The sequence below is a fragment of the Lissotriton vulgaris genome, chromosome 4_1 (genome assembly GCF_964263255.1).
Source record: "Lissotriton vulgaris chromosome 4_1, aLisVul1.2, whole genome shotgun sequence".
NCBI classification, from domain to species: domain Eukaryota; kingdom Metazoa; phylum Chordata; class Amphibia; order Caudata; family Salamandridae; genus Lissotriton; species Lissotriton vulgaris.
Window position 1 is genome coordinate 2,143,756,402 of NC_141691.1, and position 16,524 is coordinate 2,143,772,925.

A 16,524-nucleotide genomic window follows, 5' to 3' on the forward strand; every position below is an offset into this window, starting at 1 on the left:
CTAGAGCGTGTGTTTTAGCTAAGGGAAAGAGAGTGAATGTGTTCACAGATAGTCAGTACGCGTTCGGCGTAGCGCATAGTTTTGGCCGTTTGTGGAAGGAAAGAGGTTTCATTACGTCCCATGGGACTAAGATCCAGCATGGTCAGCTAGTCAATGACTTGCTGGAATCTCTGACCTTACCAATGGAAGTTGCGATTGTGAAGTGCAGTGCTCATCGAGCAATCACGGATGATGTTGGTCGTGGAAATGCCTTTGCTGATGAGTCCGCTAAACAGGCAGCTAGGAATACGATGAGTAGAATGTATGTTGCAACGTCTGCAAGATGGATTACTGACTCGGGAATGTGTGAGGACACAGTGGAAAGTGTGAAAGCAATTCAAGATGAAGCGACTGAAGAGGAAAAACTTGCATGGAAAGAGAACACGGGTAAATTGGACTCGAATGGATGTTGGATCGATTTGTCGGAACAGCAGCGTTGGATGTTGCCTGATGCGTATGTGCTTGCGGTAGTAACGATGGCGCATGGAGCAGCGCACATCAGTTCTAAAGGGATTTGTAAGATGTTGGCTCCAGTCTGGAAGAATGATGGAATTAGTAAGTGTGCAGAAAGAGTGGTGAGAAATTGTATGATATGCTTGATGCATAATCCTGGCAAGGGAATCCCCACACCCGCTGGCCACTTCGCTCCTCCTTCTTGCCCCTTCGAAGTGATTCAGTTAGACTTCATCCACATGGATCGTTGCAACAATCTTAAGAACGTTCTAGTGGTAGTTTGTGCTTTTTCAAGGTGGATCGAAGCATATCCACTAAAGGACAATACTGCTTTGTCCACTGCCAAAATCCTTCTCAAGGAATATTTCCCCAGGTACGGCATGCCACGGATTGTATGGTCAGATAACGGAAGTGAATTCGTAGGGAAAGTTATGCAGAGTGTGTGTGCAGGTTTGTCAATTAAACAAAAGTTCCACAGTGCGAATCACCCCCAGTCAGCCGGTTTAGTCGAAGGTTACAATGGCACCCTCAAGCTGAAACTGGCCAAGATACAAGCCTCTACGGGCTTGTCCTGGCCAGACGCATTACCTTTGGCCCTGTTATCCACAAGAGCGACTGTACATTCTCGAGTAGGGCTTAGCCCCTATGAGATTGTGTTCGGTCGACCTGCTAATGTTTGGGGGGTACCTAGACCAAGGGAGTTCAAGCAACTGGAATATCCCATGCTAATTGATTACCTTTTTGACTTGACTGCTAAATTGAGCCTCATTCACCAACAGGTTTTTGATGCATTACCAAAGCCACCGGAAAGTCCAGGTCATCAGCTGAAGCCCGGCGACCAAGTCGTCATCAGGAACTTTGGACGGACCAGAAATCTCCAACCCAAGTTCGTCGGACCATTCCAGGTCCTGTTGGCGACAAGGACTGCTATACGTGTGGCTGGCCGGAAGAATTGGATCCACCCGACGCATGCTAAGCGTGTACCCCTTCCACTTCCTTATGATAACTGGGTGAAGAAAGGAATTGGTATTTCTGAAACCGAACCAGTTCCTAGATACATTCCTTTCAGCGATGCAGAACTGATTACTGATTCACCGAGCTCTGACTCCCCTTCTGAAACTGCTCCTTTGATTCCTGAACACTTGTCCCCTGCATCAAACGAACATTTGCCATCTGCGAACTCGAACATTGTGACCCCTGCTGAAAATAGACTGTTTCCGGATCAAACAACTCCAGGAAAATTGAGATACAACCTACGATCTCATTCTAAGAACTAATAAAGCAGGAAACTGCATTTTTTCACATTTGATCTATCACATTACCTCCAGCCAGGAAGCTTGCTATTCATGTTTTGTATTTCTTTTTTTTTTTTTGTTGTTTCTGTTACCTTGCCGTCTGGGTAGCCGTAGGGTCGTGGCTTTGTGCCTAGTTGAATCTGCGGGGGCCAGACACAAGGTCGGTCTTTCTGTTAGTTCTGGGAACTCCCAGGGCTGATAGAGGCATTTTCAACTACGTACATATCATCAGTGGTCGCGAGCGGTTGTAGAAGATGGAGTTTCCTGGGCTGCACCGAGAGAATGTAATTTATGTTCGCAGAAATAGACTCTACAAAATTCTCCATAACAAATGTTTTCTGATGCAATGTGCAATTACGTTTTTGATTGTTTTGGTAACGTTGGTGGGTGGAATCGTCTTTGGTGTTCATTTAATTTTGTCACCGATGACTGCTACAGTACCTCCCCTTAATCCTGTTTCTCCTACTACTGTTTCTTTTCATTCCTTTCATCCGTTCCCCGAACATGAGCAAGCTAGACGCTCAGAATTCATAAATAACACTTTTGTACAGCTCTTGCACCAACACCAACTGGTAGTTAATACAACAGACTGCTGGGTATGTGGTTTGATACCACACACCATTATTAAAGGCATTCCTTACCTGGTCTTGCCTTTTAGCTATAATGGATCATGTCGGGCCTTCCAAACTGTATTCGTCTATGCTCTCGAAACCTATCCCCCGCGCCCTCCACGCTCCGCTAAGTATACATCTGTTAATAAAGCCTTGATAAAGGGAATAACTGACATGGTTAGAGACGTCAATAACTCACCATCTGTCCCTAGAGATGAACTACGAGTTTATCTGAGTTGGAATTCTACGGAGTATAGTATTAGATTGGGTGAAAGCAAGCGTAAGAGCTCCACTCCAGTCTGGGTCGTACCTCACCGAGGTCAATTCTGCTTGCAAGGTAATGGGTGAAATCCGAGAGCTCGGCTAGGGAAGAGTGACTGTGTTGAAACTTCCGTCAAACTCTTCCCCTGCCTTCCTCACTGCTAAGGGTACCTACTTCATTTGTCAGGATAGGGCATATACATGGCTGCCTGCTGACTTTTCAGGTTCATGTTATATTGCTCGACTGTTGCCTCCGACATACACTGCCTCTCCAGATTATCACAAGACCAGAGTAGCAAGAGGTGTTTTCAGCAAAGAAGATACCGCTGGTCAGGAAGCCGGAGACTTCTTCAAACGTTTCCTTCCGTTCTGGGGGCCTATGGCCAATAGTAGAAATCTACGTCAGCTAACACGGGTAGTTAAATCTACTATTACAGAAACTGCTGGTGCCCTTAGTAATTTAACAGCTGAGCTTCAGGCGGATCGTCTCATGACGTTACAGAATCGTATGGTTCTTGACGTAATACTTGCTGATCGAGGTGGGGTATGCAGAATGATCCAATCGAGCTGCTGTGTTTTTATACCCAATAATGCTCCGACCGTATACAAAGCGATCTCTAAGCTACACAAGATTTCCGACTCTATTCACGTAGACAAGGGAAACTGGTCCTTAATGGAGTGGCTGTGGACTCTATTATCAGCGTGGGGATGGAAGGTTCGGATGGTCGTTGGTATTATCCTAGTATTCCTTTTCTCGTGCTGCCTTATTATGCAATGTGGTCCCGCTTTGTGTAGCCTCTGTGCTGCAACCTGTTTCAGAAAACCACCAGTGTTTGGAGACAAGGTACGAGAAAGGATGATGATGCAACAACATATCACTGACCTGATGAACATCGAGATAGACTCTGACATAGACTGAGTAATTGCCTATGTAAGGGCAAAAGGAGGGCCTGAGGTTCCGTGACGATTTGAACCCGTGTTTTCAACATTGTCGTAAATTCATAATTTTGGTATCAGTGATCCGCAAATGATCCATTTAGCATATCCTGGTGTTTTCGCTACGCTACGAGCAAGAGCACTCCTGTTATAACCACATTTCCGATTTACCCATGGCATCCATTTTAGATTCTGTCATCCATCTTGTATTCTTCTCCTCACATAGTCAATGGACACACAGTGACCTCTGATCAGCCCATTTCACTTAAGGACACGTAAGCTTTAGCCGGCGATTCACCTTGCTAGTGACACGTGCACTTTAGGACAGAAACACTGTGGCCGCATGACTCGGCAGAAACTGCCTCCCCGGCCTGAGGCCAGTCCTGCTATACTGGTTCTCGTGTTCGTTGGCCTGATCATGATTTGGCGGTCGAAGCTGGTAGCCTTGCCCATTTACAACCCACAAACATCTCTTATCCTGCTTTTCTATCTTCTACACCTGGCTCTGCTCCTTTCCTACTGGGCCTTTATTAAGGGGAGGTAACGAAATTTGCGATGAGGCGGTCCGGCTCTTGAATGAAAAGTTGACATGGGATTATGATGGAACAGTGGGAACCCCTCTTTCATAATGTTTTGACATCAGATATTATTGACGATTCTTGTGTAACACCAAATATTTATTGTTTAGGACATGAAGGTTTAGAAACATACTAGCATGTGAAGAATGTTGCCCCAAGCTAGAAAAACTGTATTTAAGGAGCAACCCACTTTGTGCAAATCGAACAGGCTCCTAGATTCTGCCCGTGTGTAGTATCTGTGACTTCTGTGTCCCTGCAGTAATTAAACCTTTGGTCTTTGACGCCACCATCGAGAAGCCTGTGTTTCTGTTTATTTGTGCACAGAGACAGGTAGAACTCAGGGGTCTTCGGGTGTTGTCCCTGACACCTCTGGACGGTACCAAAAAGTCCAGAACTCCAATAATTTCAGTGCTCCATCCATCATCTCCTTGTGTTTGCTTTGTTTGTATTAAGTTGGCAGAGTATGCCCAAACCTTGGTCCCTTGCTCACTTTGCCACTGGATTAAATCTTGCCAGGCTCATGAAGGGTTTTACCAAGAAATCGGTCTCAGGATGCTTGTTTCCGCTTTAGGGAAGACCTGGCATGGCAGTTCGGGCTGGAATGTTCCCATGAGGCACTGGGTCAAGACTGATTTGCATATAGCTGGGTCTAATCTGAGGTGGCGAAGTGAGCTAAAGAATGATGATGGATTCAACCCAGATCTGTGAAAGGGGGTGATTGTCTGAAAAGTTTCAGCATTCCGTTCATCATCTCCACTGAGGCGCGTGGATGTTCGAATCCATGCACCAGTAGTTTTTTAGCACATTCTCACATTTACGTACAGATGTAAATTGGAGGAATGTGTCAAACTATTAAACCACCAAGCTTAACATAGAGAAATATATTTATTTCTCCTCATGACTTCCCTTTGCTATGTGTGATGCATTCCATATCACATATATTGAAAAGGAAAAATCCTTTAAGGATTGTTTTTTTGCGGGAAAGTTTCCCTTCAGACAGAAAAACATTCCTTACTGAAAAGCAGGCACACTTACAATAATGACTTCATTTCTGCCATGCCCCACATAGTGAGCAAGTAAATGTAGGCAGCATAAATGCACCACATCTTTGTATAAATGAGGCTTTATTGATGTCTCCATATAACGTAAAGAAGCCACGTAGTTGCCTTGCTGCACTACATTAAATGTTTATAAATCCGAACCTTTGATCCTGTCAGAAAAAGAAGCCAGAATTATTAATTTATTTTCAAATGAGTTTCTCTCAGTTTAAAATTAGTATTATTAAAGATGTGGACTCTATGGGTGTTAAATATAAAAAGTGATATTGAGTAATTAGTGCAGTACTTCTCTAGTTCTCATTTATACATGCACATTTACATTTGCTCTGAAACACTCAAAACTGGAATAAAAATTAAATATTCACTGTATCTTCGTACATAACCAGGAAAAAATCCATAATAAACTGTGCCCTACTTCCAATTTCATTGACAGCAAGTTGGCGGATTGGACCTAAAAACAAACACATGTAAAACTATGTAACAACGTAATGGTTAATATTACTTCCCACAACAATAAACTATTTTTTGACTCAGCCCCACTTGTGATGTGTTTGAGTCACTAACTGCTATCGAATGTGAATATCCCCATCTTTAGAACTTGGCTATGACTAATGTGCAGAGACTTAAAATTAACATTAAATGTGACAGCCAACAGTTTTGGGTGAGGTTTGGTAAAGGAATGGAGCAAGCTGATGGGAAATTAGTTTAACCCTTCAGAAATAGGCTATCAACAAAAGATTTAGAGCCAGATTTACGATGGATTATTGCATGCATAAATGGGTTTTAAACCCGTCCGCTCATGAAAAAAAACTGTAGCCCCTGTTCTAACCCTACTTTGCTAGTCGCTAATTAATTAGCGACTCACAAATTAGGGTTAGCGACTCACTATTAGGAAGGTGAGTTCCTAGGGCGTCCCTTCATATTAGCAAGTCTGAATCCTATGTAAGAATGTTTTGGGACTGCAACTGTGGTTGCAAAACACTTGCAGTTTACCTCCTTCTTCAAGAGGTCCCCAGGGGACCCCTTCCCCTTTGTGAATGTGTGTGCAAACATTTTTTCAGGACAGGTAGTGGGCCCAGGGACCACTACCTGCCCTTAAAACATTATACACAAATGTTTCATTTTTGTTTTATGCATCCCATTTTCATTTAGGAAAATGGGCTGCATTAAAGAAATAAAAAAAATATTGCTTTACTTAAAAGCAGTCCAAGACGTGGAGGTCTGCTGACCTCAGCAGGCCATGATCCCTGGGTGTGACAGCCAATCCCAATGGGGTCGCAAATTGTGACAGCCTCATTAATATGTATGAAGCATGCAATTTGCAACCCCATTGGGAACCGCAAACAGTGTCTCAGACACTGTTGTATATTGGCAATTGTGACTCGCAAATTGTGACCCGAAATTGTGTGCAATTTGCAGCTCGCAATTGCCATTGGTCGTACATCTGGCCCTTATTGATTTGGATAAACCACCATAGTTAACATGACTTGATTTTTTGTAAATAGGTACTCAATTGTGAAGATGTGATTTTTAGGTCCCAAAGACTTTTTTATGAGTCTGAAAATACATTATATCTTAATATTATATTAATGATGCTAAGTCTGCAGAGCCTGCTGTCATCTGGCATGCCAATCTGCATGTAGAGTGACCAGGCAGAGGAGGAAATACCCTCTGAAAAGCGTGCCACTGTCCTGCAGGGCAGGTGAAGCCTGTGGAGCCTGCAACCGTCCGGAGTGTAGTTCTGTGTTTGGGCAGCCAAGTAAAGTTATTACTACCCTCCCCAGCCATTCTCACACTTCAAAGTGCACCAAAGTCCTGTGGCACAGAACCCGGGAAACCAGGTCTAAGGGTGGCTCCATCCACTCCATGCGGAACCCAGAAGAGACTGTGCTGAACCACCCCCTTTGGCTCTTGATTTAATGCTGGGCATCTCTAAAGTAGTCTCCTTTGAAGTAGCACCATTGCTGTTGGTACTGTAGTACTTCTGCTCTCCTTTCTGTGGCCATTATTGTTCGAGTCAGCTGTCATAAAATCAAATGGAAAGTGTTAGCCTTTATAGCTGGAACTGTTCTCTTGAGGTTTGTGCCCTGGTTTATGTGTTGTCTGGTTATCTGATAGAGGTCTCCTTGGACTATGGGCAATGCTAGGCTAAGAAAAGCCCTACTGACGTCCTTAAGTCAACCAAAATAATATCGTCAAGCGCAGTGGCAAACTGAGGCTTTTGCAATAGACACATTAATAGAAGAAGTAGAAAGTTTACTTAGTGGCAGTAATAATCTACCCAAAGCAGGTAGGACAGTGGCTAATATTTTCATCAAGAAATTTAAATCTACGTCTCTGGTTCCTAATCAAAATATTGACAGTACGGTTGAACCTAGAGAAAACTAAAAATGAGCTGGTGGTGCTCAACTCTCCAGCACTAGCATCTGACTCTGCCCAACATTGAACTGACTGTGGCTCTGTATATTGCATGTGCTAATCAGTTTTATCCCCGTGCTCTTTGGAGCTCTGAAATTGAAGACTCTGATTTTGGGCGAATTAGAGATAATGTAAATTCTCACACTACTTGTATTTAGTGTTTCATATCACACTCATGCCATTTCTTATCACGTGAATCACATCTGTAACATTGACCAGTTTATTGGGATTGCTAACTGCAGAACACAGTACTCAAAAGGCGAGGGCCATATATAGAGTTTGGCAGCTGGGATACTCATTTAAAATATGGTGAATTTCTTGTTTTTCTACATTACATGTGCCATAGGCTAAGACTGAGTGCAAAATTGGATTATTATATCCCTAATATATTATTAAATAGAGTGCAACTAATACACTTTTATTGGTCTGAGAAGAGTCTTTAAATGTTTTCAGGCCTGTGAGGCCCTCAATGGGTCTAGCTTTACAACAGAGGCTCTACTGCTAGATCAGAGGATGTAGGCCAGTAGTTCTACGAGCTGATGTGAAATGTGCCAACAGTGAAACCAAGCCGATAAATTACTTTATTTATTAGAAGGGTCATATTTTTCTACCTGCCTTTGTGAAATCACTGACAATAATTCATGTTAGATACAACTATCACAAGACGTTTGTTCTTTGGTTTTCACATTGTCTTCCCCATTGTTTTGATACAAATTCTGAAGTAGTCAAACCCAAACTTCCCTGTACCACATGGATAGCATAGTGGAAGCCTTTGTGTCAGTAGTTTCTGGAGTGGATTTGTTCTGCACTCAATAAATAGGGGAATTCACTGTCCAACTCTAGTCAGTAAGTTGATATTTCAATATAGCCTCAACTATTTTTCAACAAAACGGAAATTCAGAACACAGACTTCTTTCTTCTTAGCACCTTACCATTCGTAGCAGCATCCTTTTTCATAGCACTGCTCTTTGTTGATTCCCTCATAGCAGCACTTGACTCTTCATTTTGGTTCAATGACTCATTTGTTTCTGGAAAACATGTTTGATAACCTTTACTTAAAAAAATACATTTTGCAATCACAGCCTCATAAGTAAAAGTGCATCTGCTTTTATTTAATTGTGCTACTTACTTTTTGGATCTACAAAATCAAAATAAAGTTAATGACGATGATAAAAACTGCAGATTGTCTATCAAAATCCATGAAGTCATAATCTATTGTAGATCTGTTAACATGATTCAGAGATTAAGTCAAAAACAATTGATCTGCCATTCAGGTGCATTGTCCTTCTCTGCCAAGACAGAGTTGGAATCTCCCCCAAAGATAGAGTTAACCTGCATCAGTAGATGTTTTTTCAATTAAGCAGATGTAAGCACCATGGACAAAGACACTTCAATGGAAAATACACAAAAGCCGTCCTATGCTAGTGGATTTTCCTATCTAGTGCAATTTCCATGTAAAAAAGTGGACACTTAAGATGTACCTGCAAGTGGAAGTGCACTGCCAATGACTGCATTTCCACTCTTCCTGACAGGCTGGGTGCATTTCTACTCTTCCTGACATGCTGGGTACAGTTACTGCTAGGAAACTAGCAGTAACTGGCCTCAGCCTTTCCAAATAGACTATTGTAATTGTCTATATATTTAACTTAGAGAAACTGCTCCTTAAAAAATTACAAATGTCTGCCAGTTGAGAAGAGGATAGACTTCAAGGTGGTTTGCATTGCCTTTTAGGCCCTACATGGCGAAGGCCCAGACTACTTTAAAAATAAACTGATCAGATTCATTACCGCTAGGCCACTTCGATCCTCCTCGGCAGACAACTTTAAAGTGCACAAGATTAGAAGTACCTGTTGGGGGGTAGAAGCTTCCTGTATGGTGCAGCCAAATGGTGGAATGTCTTACCCCTCCACTTAAAGACCATTTTTTCCCTGTCCGCTTTTAGAAAGAATCATAAGACCTGGCTTTTTAAATCATAGCACTATAATCTAGTTGTCATATTCACTCTACTGTTGTGCCACCAGTTCCAAGATGCACTACGTAATTCGAGCACTTTAATCAGATTATTTTCATTTCTTTTCATTTCATGAAGTATAATCAGCCAAATTATGCAGCTGGAAAAGGCAAATCATCTATATGTTACAACACATTTCTGGCATTTTTATTCCACTTCATTGTAATTTTAACACTCATCAATACTGCCTTGGCAACAGTGTCACCGAATCTCCTCCAGTTTACCCCAGGCTCACAGCATTTCACAGCTGTGGCACTATGTGCAGTGCTGTCTTTTAGTAACTTTTGATCCGTCTGAGACACATGAAAATTACACAGGGATTAATGTTGCAATTGTTCCTCCATACATTTGGGAAAAACATTGCAGCAAAAGAATTGAATAATTTCAGTTCCCTGACTGTAGGTAGATGACTCAACATCCATAGAGTGAAGAGCCGTAACCATTGTAGCAGTCATGCATCCAAATATCTCAAAAGGGTTTTCTGGCTCCTGCAATCTGCAATGACATTCACTGATTCCCCAATGTAAATCATTTGGAGGTTTCACAAATAAAACATGTTTTTTCTCCTCAAGATAACAACAATGAATAACTTACAAATGCTTGTCTGATATTGACTGCTGAAATAAGTTACTTGTAACATTAACACAAACTGACACAGATCTATTTTCTAAAGGAATCAGATGTTGGTGACTTGTGTAGTCTAGTCACAATAAAAAAATCCAGTACAATTCAACCAGTTGGCCAATATTTAGAGAGCTGCTGTGTTGTGTAGTTTGGAAAGGTTTAGTATAGTGCTGTAATAATCAGAGGTGCATTACAAATATTGAAGTTATGTTTTTAAGTCCCAAATTCCCGGAGCCACCTATACAGCTAAAGTTATTTTTTGAATTAGACAAACATGATATACTCTTTTTATAATCAAATGAATTTCTATTTCAAGTCACAGATCCACAATGAAGTTTCTTATTGTGAATGGATCTAAATCAATCAATCAATCAATCAATGCATTTATATAGCGCACTACTCACCCGGAGGGTCTGAAGGTGCTAGGAGAGGGGGGGGGGGGTCCACTACTGCTCGAACAGCCAGGTCTTGAGCTGTTTCCTGAAGGCAAGGTGGTTCTGGGTCAGGCGGAGGTGGGTCGGGAGGGAGTTCCAAGTCTTGGCGGCCAGGTAGGAGAAGGACCTTCCTCCTGTGGTGGCTCTTCAGAACCGAGGGGACGGCGGCAAGGGCGCGGCTGGTCGATCGGAGCTAGCGTGTGGGAGCGTAGCAGTTGAGGCGGCTGTTGAGGTATGCTGGTCCTTGGTTGTGCAGGGCTTTGTGTGTGTGGGTGAGGAGACGGAAAGTGATTCTCTTGTTGACCGGGAGCCAGTGCAGATCTCTCAGGGGTCCGGAGATGTGGCTGCGACGGGGGATGTCCAGGATGAAAGCGTAATAATAATATGACATGTACAATAGTACCCTAGGGACTTCTTTTGGGACAGACTGCCATGCTACACACAATTTTCTTCAGGACAATGGGTATTCCATAGAGACGATCTGGATCTCCTTTTCAGATTGTCAAGAAAACCTTTAAGTATAGAAATTAGGTGTTTTGTTGTTCGCATATTTAATGTAATTAGCATAAAAATGTGGCAGAATCCAGCAACAGAGGACGTTAGATGGACCCATCAGTTTTATACCTCTAATGAATGTATTTCTATTAATATGTTTAATTAACAATTCAAAAAGAGACATGAACACATCAGTAACTAGCTGTTTTTGAAAATAATTTGTTATGTAAAATGTAATCCTGCCATCTATCTCAGATTCAAAAACTTACTTCCAGGCTATCTTAATTATAAATACACTTTTATTTAGCGTTTCATATCACACACCTGTTATTTCTTATCACTGGGAATCAAATCTGTAACATTGACCAATTGATTGGGTTTGCTAACTGCAGAACACAGTACTGAACACGTGAGGGCCATATTTAGAGTTTGGCAGCTGGGATACTCATTTAAAATGTGGAGAATGTCTTCTTTTTCTATATTACATGTGCCATAAGCTAAGGCTGAGTGCATAATTGGATCATTCAATCCCTAATATATTAGTAAATATAGTGCAACTGATAACATTTCATTGGTCCGAGAAGAGTCTTTAACTGTTTGCAGGCCTGTGAGCCAATCAATGGGTCTAGCTTTATGACAGAGGCTCTACTGCTGGATGGATGGATGCTATTCGTTTTACGAGCTGATGTGAAATGTGCCAAATAGTGAAAGCAAGCCAGATACATTACTTTAAATATTAGAAGGGTCATATTTTCTACCTGCCTTTGTGAAAGTACCCACAATAATTCATGTTAGAGACAACTATTACAAGAAGTTTGTTCTTTGGTTTCCACATTGTCTTCCCCGTTGAGTTGATATCACTTCTTAAGTATTCAAAGCCAAACGTCCCTGTACCACATGGATAGCATAGTGGAGGCCTTTGTGTCAGTCGTTTCTGAAGTGGATTTGTTCTGTACTCAAGAAATAGGGGAATTCACTGTCCAACTCTAGTCAGTATGTTTTTATTTCAATATAACCTCAGCTATATTTACAACAAAATGAAAATTGAGAACACAGACTTCCTTCTTCTTAGCACCTTACCGTTCGTAGCAGCATCCTTTTTCATAGCACTGCTCTTTGTTGATTCCCTCATAGCAGCAATTGACTCTTCATTTTGGGTCAATGACACAATTGTTTCTGGAAAACCCGTTTGATAATTTTTACGGTAAATTTACTAAGCCACACATTTCAATGCCTTGCACTATCTTGTGCAAAAAGAACAATTGATGTACAGAATGCAGAACAATGGGGCTGATTCACAGCACTAACTTACTACTTTTGGTATTCACAGAAGGCATTAATTAGGATTTTGAGTTAAGTTAGGATTTTGTCTTATATTAGGATGTTGTCCTAAGTTAGGATTTTGTCCTAAATTAGGCTTGTTGTCTTAAGTTTGGATTGTGTCTTAATTCAGGATTTTGTCCTTAATTAGGATTTTGTCTGAAATTAGTATTCTGACTTAAATTAGCATTTTGTCCTAATTTAGGCTTTTTGTCTTAGGTTAGGATTTTGTCTCAAGTTGTGTTTTTGTCCTAAATAAGGATTTTGTCTTAAATTAGGATTTTGTCTTAAATTAGGATTTTGTCTTTAAAAAAAACTTAAGACAAATTTAAATGAATCTTAAGTTTTCACCCCTCATCCCAAGGATAGCTTGATTCCAGTAGCAGAGTGAGCCCAGGACCCACGTCTGGGCATACCCGTCCTACTGGGGGCAACAAATGACAAAAAGAACAATTGATGGACAGAATGTCTTATTTAATTATTTATTTATTTAGAGAGTTTTATATAGCGCGAACGTGACCCGTAGGTATCAGAACGCTTCACATACAGTTATACATTCTGTAGAGATGTAATTCACATAGAGAGCAATTACAGCCACTAAAATGAGTGAGGTAGATAAGTCTAGGGTCTCTTATACTTGAATAACATAAACATTCTCAATACTATATTGCGTGAGGTATATAAGTGTCGTATAACCTGAGATTACCATACATATAATGTAAATACATGTCGAGCTAACTAATAAACATTTCTCGTTGAGATGAGGTTGTATCGATATAAGTCAGTAGAAACTCCTGGCATATGAGCACAGATTTGTATGGAAGTCAGTATTCCTGTACAACGTGATCATCCTCGCTCCTTATTAGTGTACTCTTCTTCCTTCTTCCCAGGGGACTGAGTCTCCTCCAGGATTGAGTCTCCTCCAGTTTCTTGGTGACGACTAGATCACAACTTTCTTATGTCAGGAACTTGCACATTAGGAAGATCTTAGCTTCCATTTTGAACCTTGTTGTGTCTGTAATTGTTCTGATACTTGGAGGAAGCGAGTTCCATATTCTTGGGGCTGCCCCTGTGAACGCTCTGTCATAGGTTTTCTTTTTCCTGAAGATAGGTGGTTTCAGCATCAGCTGATTAGCGCTCCTTACTGGTCTGTCTCCTCCAGACAGCTCAATCTTCTGGGCCAGGTATTTGGGTGTTTTGTAGTGAAGAGCTTTGTGGGTGACACATGCCATTTTGAAATGGATTCTGGCTTCGTATGGTAGCCAGTTTAGTGCTTTTAGATGCGGGGAGATGTGGTTGAATTTCTTCGATCCGGTAATGAGTCTTGCTGCCGCATAGAGGCATGCTTTCAACGGGGCTGTGGAGATTTTTGGCAGGCCTGCTAGGGGTGTGCAGCGGTATTCAATCCTTGAGATTACTAGCGATTGTATTGCTAGTTTGAGGTCTGCCTGTGTGATGAATGGTTTCACTTTCCTTAGGTAGTTCAAGTGAAAGCAAGCGTTCTTTGCCATTGCATTGATGTGACCTTTCATGTCTAGGTTTTTGTATAATGTGATTCCTAACGATTTTGCTGAATCCACTAACGTAGGGGTGCAGTTTAGAGCTGTGATAAGATTGGTCCATTTTTTTGCCTCTAGATACTTCTTTGCGGATGCAATTAAAAGGAATTCAGTTTTTTGTGCATTGAGCTTCAGGTGGTTACTTGTCATCCAGCTTAATGTCATTTTCAAAGCTCCATTCATTAACTTGATGTCTTCCAGGGATTCTATTTTAAAGTATACTTGCGTGTCGTCTGCGTACATGTGATAGGATATGTTCGCGTTTCGGAGGATTTCTGTCAGGGGTTCGACGTATAAGTTAAAGAGTGAGGGTGAAAGTGTCGCTCCTTGGGGGACTCCGATTGAATTCGGGCATGATGTGGATAGCATCTGGTTGACCCAAAATCTTTGTGATCTGTTATGCAGGAATGATTCAAACCATTTCAACACCGTTCCTGTCATTCCCATCCTGTTGTGAAGTCTTTCCAGCAGATTTTCATGATTGACGGTGTCGAAAGCCAGGTCAAGGAGGATTCAGAAAAGGGGGTGGTGATGAACAGAGTGTCTGAATTAAGCAGACCACTCTTACCCAGTCCAAAGATCAGAGCTTGATCCATCACCGTTATTTATCTCGATGCACCATCCCAGCTCAGAACCTGGCTATATGCAAATCAGTCTGTCCCTGGCCCAGTGCATCATGGGAACAGGGCAGACTAAACTACCAAGCCAATTCTTCACCAGAACGGAGACAAGCTACCGGGGACCGGTTTCTGGCATTTCAGCCGTCTTCGGCCCGGCTTGCTTGAATCCTGATGGTGCAGTGAGAAAGGGACTCATATCTGAGTACACCCTGCCACACCTATAGTGGCCAAAAACGATTCAGAAAAGGGGGTGGTGATGAACAGAGTGTCTGAATTAAGCAGACCACTCTTACCCAGTCCAAAGATCAGGGCTTGATCCATCACCGTTATTTATCTCACTGCACCATCCCAGCTCAGAACCTGGCTATATGCACATCAGTCTGTCCCTGGCCCAGTGCATCATAGGAACAGGGCAGACTAAACTACCAAGCCAATTCTTCACCAGAAAGGAGACAAGCTACCGGGGACCGGTTTCTGGCATTTCAGCCGTCTTCGGCCCGGCTTGCTTGAATACTGATGGTGCAGTGAGAAAGGGACTCATGTCTGAGTATACCCTGCCACACCTATAGTGGCCAAAAACGATTCAGAAAAAGGGGTGGTGATGAACAGAGTGTCTGAATTAAGCAGACCACTCTTACCCAGTCCAAAGATCAGGGATTGATCCATCACCGTTATTTATCTCACTGCACCATCCCAGCTCAGAACCTGGCTATATGCAAATCAGTCTGTCCCTGGCCCAGTGCATCATGGGAACAGGGCAGACTAAACTACCCAGCCAATTCTTCACCAGAAAGGAGACAAGCTACCGGGGACCGGTTTCTGGCATTTCAGCTGTCTTCGGCCCGGCTTGCTTGAATCCTGATGGTGCAGTGAGAAAGGGACTCATGTCTGAGTATACCCTGCCACACCTATAGTGGCCAAAAAAAATTCAGAAAAGGGGGTGGTGGTGAAGAATTGGCTTGGTAGTTTGGTCTGCCCTGTTCCCATGATGCACTGGGCCAGGGTCAGACTAATTTGCATATAGCCAAGTTCTGAGCTGGGATGGTGCAGTGAGCTAAAAAACGGTGATGGATCAAGCCCTGATCTTTGGACTGGGTAAGAGTGGTCTGCTCAATTCAGACACTCTGTTCATCACCACCCCCTTTTCTGAATCATTTTTGTCCACCATAAGCGTGGAAGGGTATACTCAGATGTGAGTCCCTAGCTCATTGCACCATCAGGATTCAAGCAAGCCGGGCCGTAGACGGCTGAAATGCCAGAATCCGGTCCCCGGTAGCTTGTTTCCTTCCCAGTATAAGAATTGGCTTGGTAGTTTGGTCTGCCCTGTTCCCATGATGCACTGGGCCAGGGTCAGACTAATTTGCATATAGCCAAGTTCTGAGCTGGGATGGTGCAGTGAGCTAAAAAACGATGATGGATCAAGCCCTGATCTTTGAACTGGGTAAGAGTGGTCTGCTTAATTCAGACACTCTGTTCATCACCACCCCCTTTTCTGAATCATTTTTGTCCACCATAAGCGTGGAAGGGTCTACTCAGATGTGAGTCCCTAGCCCATTGCACCATCAGGATTCAAGCAAGCCGGGCCGAAGACGGCTGAAATGCCAGAAACCGATCCCCGGTAGCTTGTTTCCTTCCCAGTATAAGAATTGGCTTGGTAGTTTGGTCTGCCCTGTTCCCATGATGCACTGGGCCAGGGTCAGTCTAATTTGCATATAGCCAAGTTCTGAGCTGGGATGGTGCAGTGAGCTAAAAAACGGTGATGGATCAAGCCCTGATCTTTGGACTGGGTAAGAGTGGTCTGCTTAATTCAGA

The 16,524-nt window shown here is 42.5% G+C and overlaps 1 protein-coding gene across 1 annotated transcript in view; it reads right to left on the bottom strand.

Annotated features, from left to right (window-relative positions):
* The window catches only part of LOC147725263 (uncharacterized), a 122,413-nt gene extending 110,068 nt beyond the window's left edge, over positions 1–12,345 (bottom strand). Inside the window, exons 1-3 of the mRNA XM_086918227.1 lie at positions 12,294–12,345; positions 8,779–8,787; positions 8,582–8,677 (exon numbers count right to left, since the gene is read on the bottom strand). Of these exons, the coding sequence (XP_086774353.1) occupies positions 8,582–8,677; positions 8,779–8,787; positions 12,294–12,345 (157 nt within the window). The remainder of the gene's footprint in view (positions 1–8,581; positions 8,678–8,778; positions 8,788–12,293) is intronic.
* Between the last annotated feature and the right edge of the window lie 4,179 nt (positions 12,346–16,524).